The sequence below is a fragment of the Filicampus tigris genome, chromosome 18 (genome assembly GCF_054856515.1).
Source record: "Filicampus tigris isolate MCC_2025a chromosome 18, RoL_Ftig_1.0, whole genome shotgun sequence".
Taxonomy (NCBI): Eukaryota; Metazoa; Chordata; class Actinopteri; order Syngnathiformes; family Syngnathidae; genus Filicampus; species Filicampus tigris.
Window position 1 is genome coordinate 7,354,921 of NC_141234.1, and position 17,592 is coordinate 7,372,512.

General features: G+C 41.1%; 1 protein-coding gene across 2 annotated transcripts in view; it reads right to left on the minus strand.

Moving 5' to 3' along the window:
* Positions 1–250: 250 nt before the first annotated feature.
* The window catches only part of csmd3b (CUB and Sushi multiple domains 3b), a 318,466-nt gene continuing 301,124 nt past the window's right edge, over positions 251–17,592 (minus strand). For both annotated transcript variants that reach the window (XM_086013828.1, XM_086013830.1), the window contains 15 exons: positions 17,120–17,293; positions 14,283–14,465; positions 13,954–14,130; positions 12,395–12,574; positions 11,689–11,862; positions 11,444–11,617; positions 8,108–8,181; positions 7,331–7,442; positions 7,057–7,236; positions 6,202–6,261; positions 4,806–4,964; positions 4,422–4,564; positions 4,146–4,233; positions 3,930–4,065; positions 251–2,819 (listed from right to left, as the gene is read on the minus strand). In XM_086013828.1, coding sequence (XP_085869954.1) covers positions 2,660–2,819; positions 3,930–4,065; positions 4,146–4,233; positions 4,422–4,564; positions 4,806–4,964; positions 6,202–6,261; positions 7,057–7,236; positions 7,331–7,442; positions 8,108–8,181; positions 11,444–11,617; positions 11,689–11,862; positions 12,395–12,574; positions 13,954–14,130; positions 14,283–14,465; positions 17,120–17,293 — 2,174 coding nt within the window. In that variant the 3' untranslated portion in view covers positions 251–2,659. The remainder of the gene's footprint in view (positions 2,820–3,929; positions 4,066–4,145; positions 4,234–4,421; positions 4,565–4,805; positions 4,965–6,201; positions 6,262–7,056; positions 7,237–7,330; positions 7,443–8,107; positions 8,182–11,443; positions 11,618–11,688; positions 11,863–12,394; positions 12,575–13,953; positions 14,131–14,282; positions 14,466–17,119; positions 17,294–17,592) is intronic.

Consider the following 17,592-nt stretch of genomic DNA (forward strand, 5'->3'; position numbering starts at 1 on the left):
ATTCATAATGCTTTTCATTGCTCAAGCAGCATCAATTTAAAATAGTACATAATGAATTTTTGGTGAAAACCTCTGTAGACAAAATGAACAGGCCAACGTTTTGGGGACTTTATCTCAAGGTGCGATCGCAACATGTCTTTTTTCTCTCAAGTTTAAGTTTGTTTTATTGATTTTTTAAGACACACTTGAACCCAAAAGCAACGTTTTAAAGCGAGAACCCGCCGCCCCAGCACACAATGAAAAAGTCATGTTAATTACAAAAGCAAGTGGCCTTTTTTTTTAATCTTACATTGCATTGAAAATTTACACAATAGATTCATTACATTTTACAAATAATCTCATCATAAAAATATATTTCTGTACAAAACACTTTGTTTAGTTAGGTATATATATTTTTAAACATAATACTTTTTTTTAAAATTCTCAAACAGGGAATACTTCCAGTGTACCGTCAAGGGGGGCGAAGAGGGGCTTCAGTCATCCAATCTTATTGCAGTCACTGGTAAAAGCTTGTGGCTTGGGGCTGGGGGAGAAAAATGCCATTGAAAGTGGGATAAGTGTGTATAGAAGGTGGGGTCCCCAAAAATGTTTGTTTTTTGGTAGGCACTGTGTCGGATTCATTGTGAAAACTTAACTAAACCTACTACAACAGAACAACAACGTACATACAACGACAATCACTCCAAACTGTCCAAATGAGCATGGAAGAACTGAACCGCCAATAAAATATCATTTTGGCAGCATCTTAAAGTTAAAAAATAAATAAATAAATATGTAACAGCGGCACTCATAGGACAGCGAAAAACAAAGTTGACTGGCCAATTTGCAAAAAAAATAAAAAATAAAAAAATAAAAGATTTGTTGCTCATTTTAAGGCCGACAAGAGGAACAGTTACGTGTGGTTTTAAAAAAAAAAGAGAGAAATAATACGGCTTGTGTTTCTTGAAATGCACAGTTAAAAAAACCCCACAATGTATAGCACTGGGCATCCAATTGGTTCCGATAAAGTTCCTTGACATAGGCTCTGATAACGAGGAACTGAGATCTCTCATAGAGAACTGAAACTTTAGTCGTCGTAAAATGTAGCGATCGAGCCGGCACTTATCCTCCAAAGCACGGCATTGACAAATTTCCGAAATGCATGCTCATTCAGCCGTTACGGCTTCACATATTCAGATAATTACAGTAGATGTGTGTTGATGCCTGGTCGACAGTGACAAGAGGGGAACAAGCAAGCTCTTTGGCCAGTGTGAAAGGAGCTCATATCACTTGAATCCAAATTGAACGCTTTTGCAATACGGTAGCACCTCGGATCCTGAACGCAAAGCAAACCAGACCACAAAGCGCCATAACACACACAAAAAAAGTGGTCACATTTTTTTCCCCCCCAAAATTCAACATTATAATCTGCTGCTAATATTTATTTTTGCCCTCGCCCTATGGCAAACGTATCGTGTCGCACAAGAATTGTGCTCACGCAGCTGCTGCAGCTTTTCTCATTTCGATCATTAGATACATCTGGGCGACAGTGATAAATGCTTTCAATGCAAAAGAGTGTGGACAGTGAGCGTTGGTGTTAAAAACCCATCTTAGAAAGCCAGTGTGAAAGGTGTTAACAAAAAAAACAACAGAGAAACTCACGACAAGCAGATCACAAAGAGCAATGAAAGTGCGCAACTTCACATTATACAAAGGAAGAAAATAAAAACAAAGAAAGGAGGAAAAATGTGGTCAACTGGATGTTTTTTTTTTTTTTTTTTTTTTTTAAAAACCCGACGTGATAATCTGTTGCTATGATCCATCCTGGCCTCGCCCCCGTGGCAAATATATAGCACAAAAATATAGGTGGTGACCACTCCCGAATATATATATTTCTATATATTCGCAATTGATTTACAGATCAGAAGACTCTGCAGTAGTAACAAATAAAGGAGGAAGCACTCGCGGAGTGCAGGATCACAGTGGAACCACGGCCCGCGGCCCACGTTGGCAGGGCGGCAAACCCCGCTTCTGGTTCCGTTCCGACGGCGGTCCGTCTCGGCCCATCCCGTCAAAGTGTCCCGTTCTCAGGGGCAGACAGGAAGCATTTCCTGTCCGATGTGCTTTAGTGCCAGAGGCAGAATGTCTCGTCTCTCAGCGTTTTTGTTAGCCCGCCTCGCATCGGAGTCCATTTGAAATTCACTGCATCAGGGAACAGCTCCCCATTGTGAAAACAGCTCCAAGTTTCAGGTTTGCTCTGATTAGCTACGAGGGGATTTGAAGATCTCAACACCCCCCCACACCCCGCTACTCTCACGACGATTCGCTTAATCGACTTCCAGTTCAGTTCGGGGTTGTCTGCGTCTCCCTCAGCCTTCTCGTCCACCGTAATGGAAAAGGAGCAGTTTAAGCATTCCGTGAGTCAGCCTTCCTCCTTCGCTCATCTGCTCCACTGGGGCCCGGGCTCCCTTTTGACTCTAATCCGCCGTTCACTCAGGATTAAGGACGCCGTCTCCAGGGCTGCCCTCATCCCTTCTTTTGCTCGTGAGTTGTTTTTTTTTTGTTTTGCTTTTCACCCCTGTGTTACGAAAACTTTTGATACTCTCCGCAATGTGAAACTCCAGACCAGTCTGAATGCTGGGAACTGTTTTGCGTTCCAATTCCTGTCTGTCATGGATCCTCAGACCATGGTGCAGACCGTGTTGAGATTGGGGTCGAAGCGGACCGCCTTGCCCTCCACCGCCTTAGCGTTGGTGTTGTACATGGGGTTCTCAAAGGCGGCCTGCCCGTTGTTGTTCTCGTGGACCGAGCAGCCCGTGTATTGGGTCTTCGGTGTGGTCCTATGTGCAAAAAAAACAAAACAAAACAAAACGAAACAAAAACAGAAAAATAATATAACAGACTGGTAAGACAAAGCGTCTACTGGGGATGTTTGGTACCACTTTTTTTGCAGACCGAGTACTCACCGATACTGAGTAGAGATGCCTGTAGTACTTTTGAAATACAACATTTCATTTAACTAAATGACAAAACAATGTGAACAGACCTTTCTTTATGTCGTATACGATGATTCGCCAATGTGTCAAACTGCAGCAGTTTAGCGCCAACTACTGCTGAGTCGGACTTCGGTGGCTGGTATTGGCAGCCTCCATGAGCACCCAATACCTTAAAATAAGGCTGGTATCAGCCCGATATTGATACCTGCTATCGATTCTCGCGAATCCTGAGCGTCTACAAACAGTGAATGGCCCTCATGTCGCTTTTCCAACGCACAAGTCTTGAAATTGACTTCAAGCAGAAGGCAAACCAACAAAATGCCTTGACAATTTTATGTTCTATGCAGCCTCGCACATCTAAACTTGATATTTTGATTAATATTGTGTTCGTGGAATACAAATTACACAGCAAAATCCACCTGTTTTTATCCATCTCAGGGGGCGGCCATTTTGTCACTTGCTGTCAACTGAAGATGACATCACAGTTGCTAACAACCAACTAGCATTTGGTAACAACCAATCATGACTCAGCTTCAGAAAAAACTTATATTCCACGTACGCTATTGTAATCAGAATGCCACGTTTAGACTAGTGTGGGCGCATACAACATATTTTTGTAAGGACAATTTTTAAAGGGTTTTGGGGGTTTTCCATGGTGAATCCCCAAAATGACTTTGACGGCATCCTTTACCCACTTCAGACGTCATAGTGCAAAAAAAGACTCATCTGTCTAAGATACCTCCTTCAGACTGCGGTTAAGAAATCAGGAAGTTGTTTTATTCCTAAAAAGTATACATCATATTATTTTAAGCCAGTGTATGCATGCCGTGGCTCATTATCATGACAGGACCGGCCCTTCAAAACAGGAACATTTCAGCAAACAAAGGGTGGAAAGTTTGTTCTAACTGTGTGAAAAGCCTGTCACGTACATTTGATGCAGTCTTTTGCACAAACCTTTGTTTGTAGAGATAGAAGCCGAAGCCAGTGAAGATGAGTGCGAAGAAAGGCACCAGGATTGCGATGGCCACCGAGCTGCTGTTGGTGCCCAGCTGAGGCGGTTGTGAATTCTGACTCTCCGACATGTTCAGACCTGCAGGCAGGAAGTTAGCCTCCACAATCATCATCATCATCAAGTCATTCAATTCAATTCATTCAAGAATGAACAATTACCGAGTCGCTGGAGTCCAAACTGTCCGTAGTCTTTTCCCTGAATGAAGCCCTGGAACACGTAAGTGGAACCGTCGGGTTCAACCGACACCTACAAGGGGAATCAACCAAATTCAAGAAAAAGTGTCGGACTTGATTGGTATGCACACGAGAATTAATGTTCATATTATTTTGAGTTTGAAATGATATTAAACTGTATTCACAGTTTAAATCATTTTTCCTATTGTTAATAGCAAGGGATTACTATGCGCGGCATGCATTTGATGTGATCACACTGACGCTTACAAATCCATCCATGGTCCATGAGTCTTCTATGATCTTGGCAGGAGAAATGGTGGAGTCTTTGAGCTGATTTCCCTGCTGCACGTAGTTGACGTGGTACATCAGTAACAGCAGACGCGCTTCTGACGTCTTATAAAGACCTGGAGGAGGAGTCACAGACATGTCAGATGCAGTTTGTCTTTGTTTTATTGTATGTATAATTATTATTTCTACATTTTTATACAGTTAACATGTTAAATAAATAATCCAAACATTTTTAACAACTTAAATGTTACTGTTATGAATTGATCATTGTTATATTTTATAAAATGTCACAAAATATTTGTATTTGTATGTGCTCTTATTCATTCATCTTAGCCCTGAGCAGCATGTGCGACATGCCTGAGAGCAGCAGCTCCATGTTGCCGTTGCTCAGGGTGACGTTGACTCTGCCCGTGCTGACGTTGAAGCTGGTGATGCTCAGCGTCATGGGCTGCTTTCTGCCCCTGTAATTGTACGAGCCCTTCCAGATGTAGTTGGGGGCGAACACGTCGTCAGGGACTGCGGGATCGGGGAGATAAAAAATAAAAGTTAAAATGCCTATGATAAGTGCCACCGCGAACTAGAATGGGCTAACCCCATTTCTGTCATTGTTTAAGTGAAGAAGTAAATGGAAAAATAAAGACTAATTTAAAAAAAAAAATTTTTTTTCATTACAAATAGGTTAAAATGTCATTCTTGCAAGGAAAAACATTTCTTCAACCTGGAACTTAATTAAAAATGTGCAAAATAATTATTTCATGTTTTTAAAAAAATGTTGAGAATTTTTTTTGCATGGAAAAACAGTTGCTGCTAACTGGAATCCAATTGCCAATCCATAAAAAAAAAACATTTGTGTATTTACTTCACTATATTATTGTAAAATACATTTATATTATATTATTGTAAAATACATTTATTGTTAGATACAAATAAATATACCCATTATCAAATTCCATTATTGGAATGTATATATATATATATATATATATATATATATATATATATATATATATATATATACATACATACATACATACATATAGACAGATAGACAGATATGAGGAAAAACACAGCATTGAATTTAAAAACATTTTTAATGTACATGATTAAAGCTGAATTATTTATAATTTTCTTTTTCTATTGTAAAATAACATACTCAAATGTAATTATTGAAAAAGATCTACACTAAAATCTGAAATTAAATGAAATATTTACATTAAAACTAAATCAATGTACTGTTCATGAGCCTTCAACTCAGCATGAGACTCTGCCCTTGTTTTACGGTTTCCAACTTTGTTTTTATTTTTAATTGTTCACTACTGTATAGCCCTTTGTTGCTTTAAAATGCTCTATAAATAAAGTTGCGTTCAGTATAGACGGATCATTAAAATTTAGTCCACCCCAGTAGATAGGTATATTTTATATCAGTCATATAGTACTGCAGCTGCAACATAGTAAAAAGTAGCCTTGCATGAACTCCATTAAATGCAGTTTGATGTAATGTAGATGTAAATAGCTGGTTATTATGCGGCAGACGTTGCTGGCAGTTGGCGCTAAACGGAAACATTTGTTACAGCTGTGACTTCACATTTAAAAGCATTTAGCGCCTCGCCAAAATAGTGACCTTTTGAGAAATTAATATAACAAACATGGCCGGCAGACAAGTAAGCAGCGGTCACACTCCACTGCGGGCTGTGCACAACCGCCACTATGATGTCTTTGGGACTGCACGGATCAAAAAGGAATCAGTACTAACCATTTAGTTTGGGGCTCGGAGTTCCCATTGCTGGTTTCACAGCTTTCTTCTTCTCTCCAGCTGTAAGCATACAAAGTATGTGAATACATATTTGGCTCCATTAAGCACGTGGCACCCGCTGATGACATGGAAATTGGTACAAAATGTGGTAGTGTGCCAGATGTAGGCTTAATCTTCCATCGATGCAGGCGGCAGAAAATTAGAATGCAGTGCTGGTCACGTGATTGGCACTAATTGCTTATTGAGCCTTTGGGGAAGGAAACAAGCAAAAAAAATAAAAAGGTTACTGCAGGCCAGGCGTGGCTAACGACTTTTAAGATTTTCACTGTATTTTGATATTCAAATCATATTTATTAATTTTGTAACACAAAAATATAAAAAAAGAATTCACTTGCTTTACAATTTACTTTTCCCCCAATATTGTATCTTGTTTTTCAATTTAAATTTGAATTATGTTTATGAAAGTAATTTATTATAGTTAAGTATTTTATTAGTTTTTTAGCAGGGGTGCCAATAAATTCGCTGAAAATAAATGAATGTGCGCACCAATTTCGACTGACTGCGTATTTGTGTACCACGTATATTGCACCAGCCACTAGCATGGCTATGATCAAGCTTGCCTCGAGTTGAATAAAAAGTCAAGCCAGCCGTCACAGCGACTGATGTGAGGGCCAACTTCAAAATAAAAGCCTAACAAGGCATTGATGTACACACGTACATCATTAATTATGACACTTTTACTCATTTAGTTTTATTCATTCTATGCTCTCCTCATGTAATCACATTTACTTCAAGAACATCATCACATAGTTGTTTATGATCATCATTATTATTTATTTATTTATTTATTTTTACCACGACATATCGGCATCTTTCCGGTCCAGGTGCCATCATTCTTGCAGACCCTGTGTTCGGAACCCCCGGCGAGGAAGTAGCCGGGCTGGCAGCTGTACACCAGCGTGTAGCCGAAGCCTGCCAGGTCCATGCCCACCACGTCCACGTGGAGCGCGCTCTCGGGCTGCTTGCATGCGTGTGCTGTGGGAGGATGGCAACCAAGAGGAAGACCAAAAATGAATAAATATAAATAAATATAAAGACGGAATGGGAGGCCGTTGAACGGGACTCTTACGTATACACTCAGGTTGCATGCCGCTCCATCTCAGGTCCGGCTGGCAGGTTCTGGAGGAGGAGCCTTGGATCAGGTGACCTGGCTGGCACTGGAAGGACACTACGCTGCCCACCTGAGACACAACAAGACACCAGACACAGGGAAACTGCTAAACTGCCACCTCAGAGACAAAAACTCATACACTCTCTCACATGAAAAAAAACAAGTGTGAGAGAGAGAGATTTTCTGACGAGTGCGAGAAGTGGGGTCTATGTGGGAGAGTTTTTGTGGCAAAGTGTGAGAGGTTTTATTGTGAGTGTGAGTTTTCTCGGCATGAGTGTGAGAGGTTTTTTTTTGGGAAAGTGGGAGGTTTTTAGTTGTTGTGAGTTTTATTTGGTGTATTTGTGAGCTCCAGTAATAGCCAGAGAGAATATATGCCAGTGATTATTGCTGTTCACACTTTTTGCATGCGTGGCTGCCCCGTTTGTGTTAAGTAGTAGCAATTGTTTTAGGATAAGAATTACTTTAACGCCAATGCTAGTTTCAGCTAGCCCATCTATGACGTTTCACATGTTTGTGCATGAAACGGACTTTCATTACAAAAACAAATACATTTTGATGGTTAAATATACACTGTTTGGTTCTCTTTTCTCGTTTTATGTATCCGTTTTAGAATATACCTCAACTGACAGTGAAGCAAGCATTCTTCGCCTCTTATTTGGAGAACTGTGTTGTGAGAGAGTCTCTTTAAAGTGATGTTATGCGACAGTCTCTATAAATGGGGGTTGACTGTATTACCTTGAATCCAAAAGTGCGGTTGAGAGATCCGTATCTGGGCGTTCCCGGGTTGTCACAGCTTGTCTTGGTCGGCTCTGCAAAGAAGGAGCACAAACGTTACTCCCTCGTTCCTCTCCACTGCCCGCTGTTGTCATGGCAACAGAGGCTGCCATACGCGAGCGCAGCAGCAGGGGGCAGTAGAGCTTCATCGCAAAACCAAGTGGCAAGAGGAATCAGATTATGAGAGAGAGAAAGAGACAGAGGGACAGAGTGAGAGAGAGAGAGGGGGAGAGAGAGTGAGTGTAAGAGAGGGAGAGAGAGAGAGAGAGAGAGAGAGAGTGTGAGAGAGGGAGAGAGAAAGAGAAAGAGAAAGAGAGCTCTGAGTTGCCAGTATATGCCCCAAATAACATTTCCCTCTCACATTTATTAAAAAGCCTCTCATAAACATGAAACAAATCTATCATTCATAGGAAACCTGGCATACTCAACAAAACATCTCTCACACACACTGGAAAAAATATCAGTAAAAAAAAAACCCCAAAAAACAAAAACACTTTTACACTAACCTAAAGCCTCTCAAAACACTAAGACACCTCTCACATTCATCAAAACATCTCTCACTGGACAAAAAACCCTTGTACTGACCAAAAGTCTCTCACGTTCACCAAATTCTCCCATAAAATAATTGCTTTTGGTGTGATCTCACTCATTCCACGCTTCATCTCCCTTCTTCACATTCTCCTCCACCTTCCTGGTTTGTCCCTTTTCTTTTTCATCCTTCCATCACACTCTCTCTTTGCACTTTATCTTCTTTTGACTGCTCACCGACTTCCCTCCATTGCTCATCTCTCTCCTTCACCTCCCTCTTTTGCCCGACTCGTTGACCTCTTTATCTTTGCATTCTTTTTTTCTCTATTCACCCCCTCTCTCTTTTCCTCATTTCCATCATACCTTTTTGGTACTCCCTTCATCTTTCTCTCCATCACTCTATTTAACATCCTTCACCTTCTTTATCGCTATCGCTCCCTAGGTGCCCACCCCCCTTCTCTCTTTCCTTTTCTCCCTCTGTTACTCCATCATGCTATTTTCTTCCAATCCTCCCTCATTCCCGAACCCCTTTCCGACTCATTTTATTCCTCCCTATCACCGTCTCCTCTTCCCTCTCATTCAGCCATCCCTTTCTTTCTCCTCCTTTCCTTCATCCATCCACCCGTCTTTTTCCTCATTCACACACTTTCTTTCTCCTCCTCTTTCCCTCTCTCCTCCTTCACCTCTGCTCCCGTCCTCCTGCATTACATCATCCCAACACAAAGATTGAACTCGTGCAGCCCTCTGTGTGTGTTGAGATGTTATCAAGCTGTCCCAACATTCTACTTGAAGTCACCTATGGGAGGGCCAAAGAATACAGAGTGTGTGTGAGAGAGAGAGTTGCGCGCGTGTGTGTGTTATTAAAGCAACACTCTGGCATAATGATGAGTCAGCGTGTACTTGACGCTGGAGCACCTACTCACAAATCACGCCCGCGTGTGAAGTGCCGCGCCAAGCGTCGCATGTGCTTAGCCTTTGACTAAATAGCAGGGGCCGCTTGATTTTTCCCGCATAGCTCACTAGACCTCATTTCGGCCAGCATCGACAGATGAACTCGGCCCGTTTAATGTCGTGATAATCTTCTGTGACTGCCGTGAACCATTCGAGTCCATCTGTTTGTACTGAAGTGTCGGAGTAAAGATGTAGACCGTTATTTTAGTTTATCTTAACCCTTTCGTGAACAAAATGGCTTTGATTTGGATCTTCTGTGACTGGTGTGGTGCATTTGAATCTGTGTTCGTGTGCTTTTTGACAAGGTGGAGCACCGAGTGAACATGCTGTTATTTAGCTGACAACTGCAAATGAAATACTCACCGAGTAAAACAATGTCAACAATTATCAACAAAAAGTGTTGTTTTTTTTTAAATCTAAACATAATCTCACTAAAATATACAAAGTCTTGAATATTTGCATAATCCTGCAAGCTAGCAACCAGATGCAATAATTCAGTAAATAGCAGTCTTGCTCCAAGGCCAAATTTATACTATTCAACAACATTTAGAAATGACTTAGGAAGATTCATACAACAATCACTCAAATTGTCCAAAAATGGTCACATCTCCCTGTTTTTGTTTCTATTCCCGCAACTCTCAGTGGAGCTAGTTATTAGCCAACTTTCTCTTTGTGTTCCCCCACTATTCATAAAAATCCAGGAGTAATTGACACCTATTGTCTCTATACTGTAGATACCACGAGATGGAAGGAAAGTATTCTGCAGCTAAAGCTAAGATAAAAAAAAAAAGGCCAGGGCAGCCTCTTCTGATTCAGACTACATCAGAAACATGATAACTGCTCAGTGTGCAAAAAAAGTCCCTCCTTATAATAAACCAGAGCGGTGACTATTTTTTTTTTTTGCCCTTTTATCCCACCGCCATCATTTACAACATGTTTCTGTCTAGTCCTCCGTCGTTATTATTCCTGATACGTTAGTGTGACTTCTGCTTTGATGAGCAGCGCTTCGCTTAACCGGGAGCGAAGGCCTGCAAAATGCCACGTGTGGGTGGGCCCTTAATTGCGCTGATCGTTAAGGCAGAGGGATATGAGACAGAGGCGTTAGCCGCGATAGCTAGCGGCTCCCCGCTGAGCAACAAAACAAGTCGGAATCAAGCATCCGCAGCCGAACAGAAATTATGTGGCAAACCCACACAGTCGCATGGAAGTCACCTGAATACGTTCAAAAGCACAATGTGTCTTTGTACGTCACATTGATTGAAGTAACAGAAGAACGAAACGGCAGACAGCAAAGCAAACTGTGATTAAAGGTATATGCCTTTGCACTTGAAAAATGTAGGATAAGAAATCAAACCTTGTTTCTCTGTATATTGAAAGGTGTCTGTAATTAGGCGGATGCCTGTTCATGGCTGCAAATGTGAACACGTCTAAGGAGAAACTGACAGAGACTTCTTTGAGCAGCCATCAGGTTGAATTTCAACTGTCTCCTTGCACGCAAGTTCTTAATTAACTGTGTTTCTCATTATTCTTAAAGCACTTGTCCTGTCGCTTGTCTACTCGGGTTTAACTTTGTTCCCTTGCTACCAACTAACTAATTAACAATAAATGAGAGTGCAGACCCATCCCCCAGGGGTAAACAACAAAAGTTATGGTTTGGTGGTGTCTGAATGTTGAAATCCGTACAATAATCGCAGAGAAACAAGGGAAACTGTCAGTTGTACCTGTATTCAGGAGTGATATAATTTCCTTAAGCATAACAAAAAAGTCCGATTTTTTTTTTTCACCGCAACCAGAGAAAAGACAAACCAAAATTGTTACCTATACACCGCGGCTGCGTACCGCTCCAGCTACCGTCACTTTGGCAGAGCCTTGTTGTCGCGCCGACCAGAAGGAACGGCGAGGAGCAGGTGAAGGTCACTTCCGATTGGTAGATGAAACTCCGACCCTCTCGGGAACCACCCGCTGGGGTACCGGGGTCACCGCAAAACTTGGCTGCAAGAAAAACATACCGGCGATCTTAATGCTGCATGGCCGGTGAAATGCATTGTGGGTTTCGGGCTTACGTAAGCACTGCGGCAGCATTCCACTCCAGCTTCCGTTGGCCACGCAGGTGAGAACAGCCGGGAAGGACAGCTCGTAGCCCGGTGAGCAACTGTAGGTCACGCTGCTGCCCCACTCAAAGTCGCTGCCCTGCAGGACCCCGTTGCTGACGACGGGGGGAGTTGGGCACGTCACCGCTAGACGGGGAGGGCAAGAAGTAACCTTATATTTTGATACCACTGGTATTATTGGTGAAAAAAATACTCAAATATTGTATTGGGAGTCTTTTTCAGTTACATAGATAATGCAGTGTACCGTTTGAGGTTTACTTTCTTTCGGACGCATAAATACGATGACATGATGGTTGACTTCCATTATACCAATGATTTCACAACTTCCGTATCGTGATACCGCTGGTATCGTTGGGGAATTAACACAGTATTGGATATGCGATACACATATTGATATTGATAGCGTGTTTTTTTCAGTTACAATGAGATAGTAATATATATGTCTTTTCTTTTAGCATGGCAGTACTGTGATATCTTTTATATCGTTGATGACAACAATGATATTGATTGGTGAATTTTCTTCAGTTATATAGCAGTCATAATGTAGCATCAATGGTTTTCTTGCAACGTATTGATCACCACGCAATCGGCATATAGCGATACATTTGACATCATCAAAACCATGCACAAAATATTGTGACATCGCTCTGGCCATTACCAGTGCATATTGGCATATTCCCGCTCCATGTCCCATTCTGAGTACACATCCTGATGGGTGAGCCGTCTTCTTCCATCCTGTATCCGGGTTGGCACTGGAAGGTCACGTTCTGGCCGATGTTGAAGTCTTCACCGTAGCGAAGGCCATTCGCCGGAACTCCAGGATCGCCGCAGTTTATCACTTAGAAATTGCATAAAGGAAAAGATCAGGGTTACGGTTAGGTTTCGGAGTAAGGTTTGTGTTAGGGCCTTGTCCATTCACTCCACCCACATTAGCATGGATCTAATTTCCTTTAGTGGCTTCAAGTCAAGTGATATCTGGGAGCGGCCGAGGTTGTGTTGGGTCGCTCTTTGGAATCACATTAACATTCCCTTGACTGTACCTATAAAGTCCTGTCCTTCATAGCCTAATAGGTATTTTAAATTCCTCTAAAGCCGCCACCGGATGCGTACATCGCTATTAATAGATGTCCTGTCATCTTCTTCCTGTAAGTCGGGCGTGGGGAACCTTTTGTCCTATCAGAGGCCATTTAAGTCCAACTAAATTTATGGGGAGAAAAAAAAAAAAAAAAAAAACTTACAGTACAGTATCTCAAAAAGCGAATAGACCCCCATTATTATGTAAATACTGAGATTGACTACTTGATTGTCTTTTCATTGGACAGCACTGAAGAAATGCCACTTAACTACAATCTAAGGTAGTCAGTGCACAGTTTGTACTGGAGCATAACTTTACTTTCCCCTCAAAATGACTTAACAGGCATTATTGTCAAAAGCACTGGCAGCAATACAGTATTGGATATGCAATACACTGATGTATTGCATGTACACCCCTAAATGAAAATATCTGAATTGAGTTCTGCTGACATATATTGAGGGGACAGTATATATACACTGTTATACAGTATAAGTGTAATGTCTTCAGTGTTGTCTTGAAAAGATCAAATGTGGTGCCTTGAGATATGAGTTTTGTTCATTACATGACCTCGCTCGTAACTCAAAACACCTGTAACTTAAATCATGTTTCCGCACTGAAATGAATGGAAATGCTATTCATACCTTCCAGAAATTAAAGAAAATATGTCCGCGAGTATTGTTATATTGTCTGTCCACGCGTGCATCTCCATAATACTCTGGTTGACATGACACATTACCGTGCCTTTTCTCACCCATGTTAATTAACAACATGTCATATTACTGTTTAGGGATGTGGCATGTTGCACACGGCGGCCGTTCTCTCTTCTCGACTTCATTAAACAATTAGCTAAAGTAAACACTGATCATGGTCATACGCGTCATTCTTTAGCGTCGATAGGGGCGGCATGGAAAAGCCGAGGACCATTCGACCATTAGTCGGACACGGGAATAATTTAAAGCACGGTTGGAAAGTGGGAGGAAGCCTAATGATCACACATCAGCAGCTTTTAAGGAATGCAAAGCAAATAATAAATAAATAATAGGTAAAGCATTTAGGTTGAAATGACGAGGCAGGAACCAAACATGAACAGCAGGACTTAATTTAGTAATTGAGCATTTGTTATTGTTATAGTTGTGTCTTACTGGTACAGTTTGGCTGTATTCCCGACCAGGTCCCATTTGCCAGACACAGCCTGGTGGTGGCGCCAGAGAGCAGGTAGCCATCCATGCAGGAGTAGATGACCGAGTGGGAGAAGGTGGTCCCGTCCAGACGAAACACTCTGCCGTTGCTGGGAGTTCCGGGATTACCGCACTGGACGGCTGGAAAATGAGCAACAAGTAATATTTAAGTAATATTCCAAGTAGTGGGAAGTAACAAAGAATAAATACTTCATATTTTTCAGGGAATGTATAAATTGAGTATTTCTCTGATGACTTTTTTGCTTTTACTCCCTGCATTTTCCTCCTCTTACGTTTACAGAAAGGCTGCGTTCCCGACCACGTCCCGTTCGGGAAACACATCCTCTCGGCCGAGCCGATAAGTTCGTAGCCCTCTGTGCAGCTGAAGAACACCTTGGAGCGGATGCGGAAATCCGTCTGCTCTCTCGAACCGTGGGACGGGATGCCCGGATCGCCGCAGGAGCCAGCCGTGTCACCTGTGTAGGAGGGAAGAAAAAAAGAAAAAAAAAAAAAACATTCAGTAGTGTGTATCAGAGATAACCCTGAATGATGTCCCTGATGGCAGCTCATATGAAAACATCAACAACACCAAAGTACCCATTACAAGTGTGTGCGTGCGTACACTCAAATTGAGCAAGTGTGTGTTTGTTCGTGTGTGAGTGGAGAGTGTGATCTTTGCTTCGTCCTTGGAGAACTGCACGGTCAGTAAATTGTGCTTGACAAATGTGTGTGCATGAGACATGCACATTATTGTATCACACAGACATACACACACAATCTATATCATAAATGTTACTTTATTACTGCTGTTGCTTTACTACTTGACATGTATGTAACATGACATGGCATTCTGGTAAAATTCTGACGATTTTCAAAACAAAACTTTTTTTTTTTTAGTATTTATTTATTCACATTATTTGAACTTTTGACTGACTTTTTCTCTAGACTTCGTTTTTTCAAAACTTCAACTTTATACCCGTTTGTCACAACATTTTCCCCTATAAAATGCATTTTGTTTCTCGTGAAATTACACATTTATAATTTCATAATATGACTTCTATTGTCGTATTAGGACTTTTTCTACATTTGCCTCGGCACTAAAACAAGCAATTATTGGTCATAATTGCCAATACGAACAAATAAGGGTGCAGGATACGTGAAAGGCTGACAAGCTAAAAATATGGCCATAATGCTAAGTTAGGCTAGTTCAATTGAAAGAAGGAGTTATAGAGGGGGAATGACGTTAAAGCTCCTAAACTTCCAATCAGATTGCCCTGGTGCGGTTCATTTGCTACTTGTAGCCTCTGTGGGTACATTCACATTATATAAGAGAATGACTATGGTACAAATCAAGTTCTTCCATTACTCCATTAGTTTGATAAAAATGGTGCTGTGAAAAGCTCAAACATTCACGTTGTTGTTGATCATTTATCAGTGACATCATTAGCCAGCATGCAGACCAGCCAAGGAGAAATTGCCCATTAATCCCATTAAATGAAAGCAGAAACAGTCAGGGAATTTCAGGGGCTGAATTAGATTTTTCATTTTCAAGGCCAAATATATGATTTGCATTTCAGCATAGATTTTTTTTTTTTTTTTGCTTGATTGCATTTTTGTTTTCTTTACGAGCAAATATGGACAGAACACTGCCAAATTCATTCACAGTTATCCATTATGCAAGTGCATTAAGTACTATTGCATGTGAATAGAAATTCAGGTTCACTGAAAAACCAGCATAAAATTTATGTGATAGAGTCTAAATGAGAGCCCTCTAATGTGGCTTTTGAGGTGAATTAAAAGCATACATATTTGTCGCCATCAGCCAGCACCTCCACTATGCCATTACTTCGCTGCAAACATGGCCAAATATTTGAATACAAAGAACTGTTAGGGACAGACTGAAAATAACATTGTAAAGAAGTATGATTACAATTGCAACGTTAAAATAAACCCTTCATGTTTTATAAAGCCATGATAATAGAGACTGGGTGAAACGAGTCCTCGAGTAATTCAAATACCTTGATTTAAGAAAATGCTTGAGGATTTTTTTTTTTCTGCGTTGGGTACCTTGTTTATTTGGTGTGCACGATTGTGAAGGCTGTCAAGCCAGCCTAAGCAATGCATGCCAATAACATGTTGCCAACGTGGTGAGAACTGAAATGAAAATCTTCCCAAATACGGCAATGCACTGACATCAGTGCCATGAGACGAGTTTTGTCGTTGATCCTGGCAGCGCATGGTGGTGTGACGGATCACTTGACTTGACTTAACCAAGCAAAAAAACGGCTGTTTTTTAAAAATAATCTCATCCGAATGCTCGATTATTCAATAAAATTTTTAGTCCGATATCCAAATACCAAAATATTCAATGGCCACAGCCCTATTATATGGTCAGATTTTTTTAATTAGTCTTGTAAACCCAGCATACTGTGTAAAAAAGATCTGGCATATTTTTAATGGGCGTAATATGACTTTCCTATCGCAAAATCACAATTCTATGACCTTACTGTCTTAAAATTATGATTGTGTTTCTCAAAACAGTACTTAAATCTCTTAAAATGACATGTTCTTTTGTAAAATGATTACTTTTTTATCTAAATATGTAGCTCACATATAATGCATAAATACCGGTGATATGGTCGAATAAGAAACTGCTCGAGAAATTCACACACTCCCAAAAGCACTTCATGCCTGTGTGTTGCATGCGCTGTTTGTATGCGTCACTTCTCCATGCGTGTTAAAAAAAGCAACCGTTTGAGGGTTTATAATTACTGTAAACACCTAAAGTCATTTCCATGAGCCTAGGGCATTTCACATTATATGTTGCTGTGAAAAGACAAATATGTCAATGGCAGTGAATGAGTTAGTATGAATTGTTTGAGTCTCTTGTTTCGTGTGTCAGCAAAACAGTCAAGTTCAACTGGAAGTAGCAAAGAGCTTGAAGCAAGCACACTTCTCATCTCATTTGGAGAACTGTGCAAGTGAGAGTCAGTGTCCCGCAAAAGACAACATGTAGCCCTAAAAGCGCGTTTCAATCAGTTCAAGTGTATGTTTTAATACGCGAATCCATAAGAAATCCTTTCCATCTATTGATCTGATGTTTGCACGGTGTGTGCATTTCATATATTACCAGAGCAAAAGGGCATGGGGGCGCTCCACATCCCATTGAGCTGACACATCCTGGACGACTCCCCCTTTAGCTGTCTGCCACCCAGACAGGAGTATCGAACCGTCGAACCAAATGTAAACTTATCTCCGCTTAGCACGCCGTTTGGGGGAGAGCCGGGGTGGCCGCAGTCAACAACTGGAGAGAGAGGGAGAGAGAGAGAGAGACAGAGAGAGAGAGTGAGAGAGAGAAAGAGAGAGAGAGAGGGCTGTAAAGAAGCTGATTGATGGAGCTTAAAAAGGAAAAGATGGCCGCAGGACACTGAGGATAACATTTCAATGATGGCAAGTGTCACCGCTTTGGCTTTTTTCTCTCAAAAATGGATGCAAAGGCAATAAATTTACATGAGTTGTGTTCATTTTGATGTTGAGTGAAAACAAGAGCACCGGGGGTCAGAATATCTGCTATGGGGGCTTGAAATCCTTGAAAATGTGTTT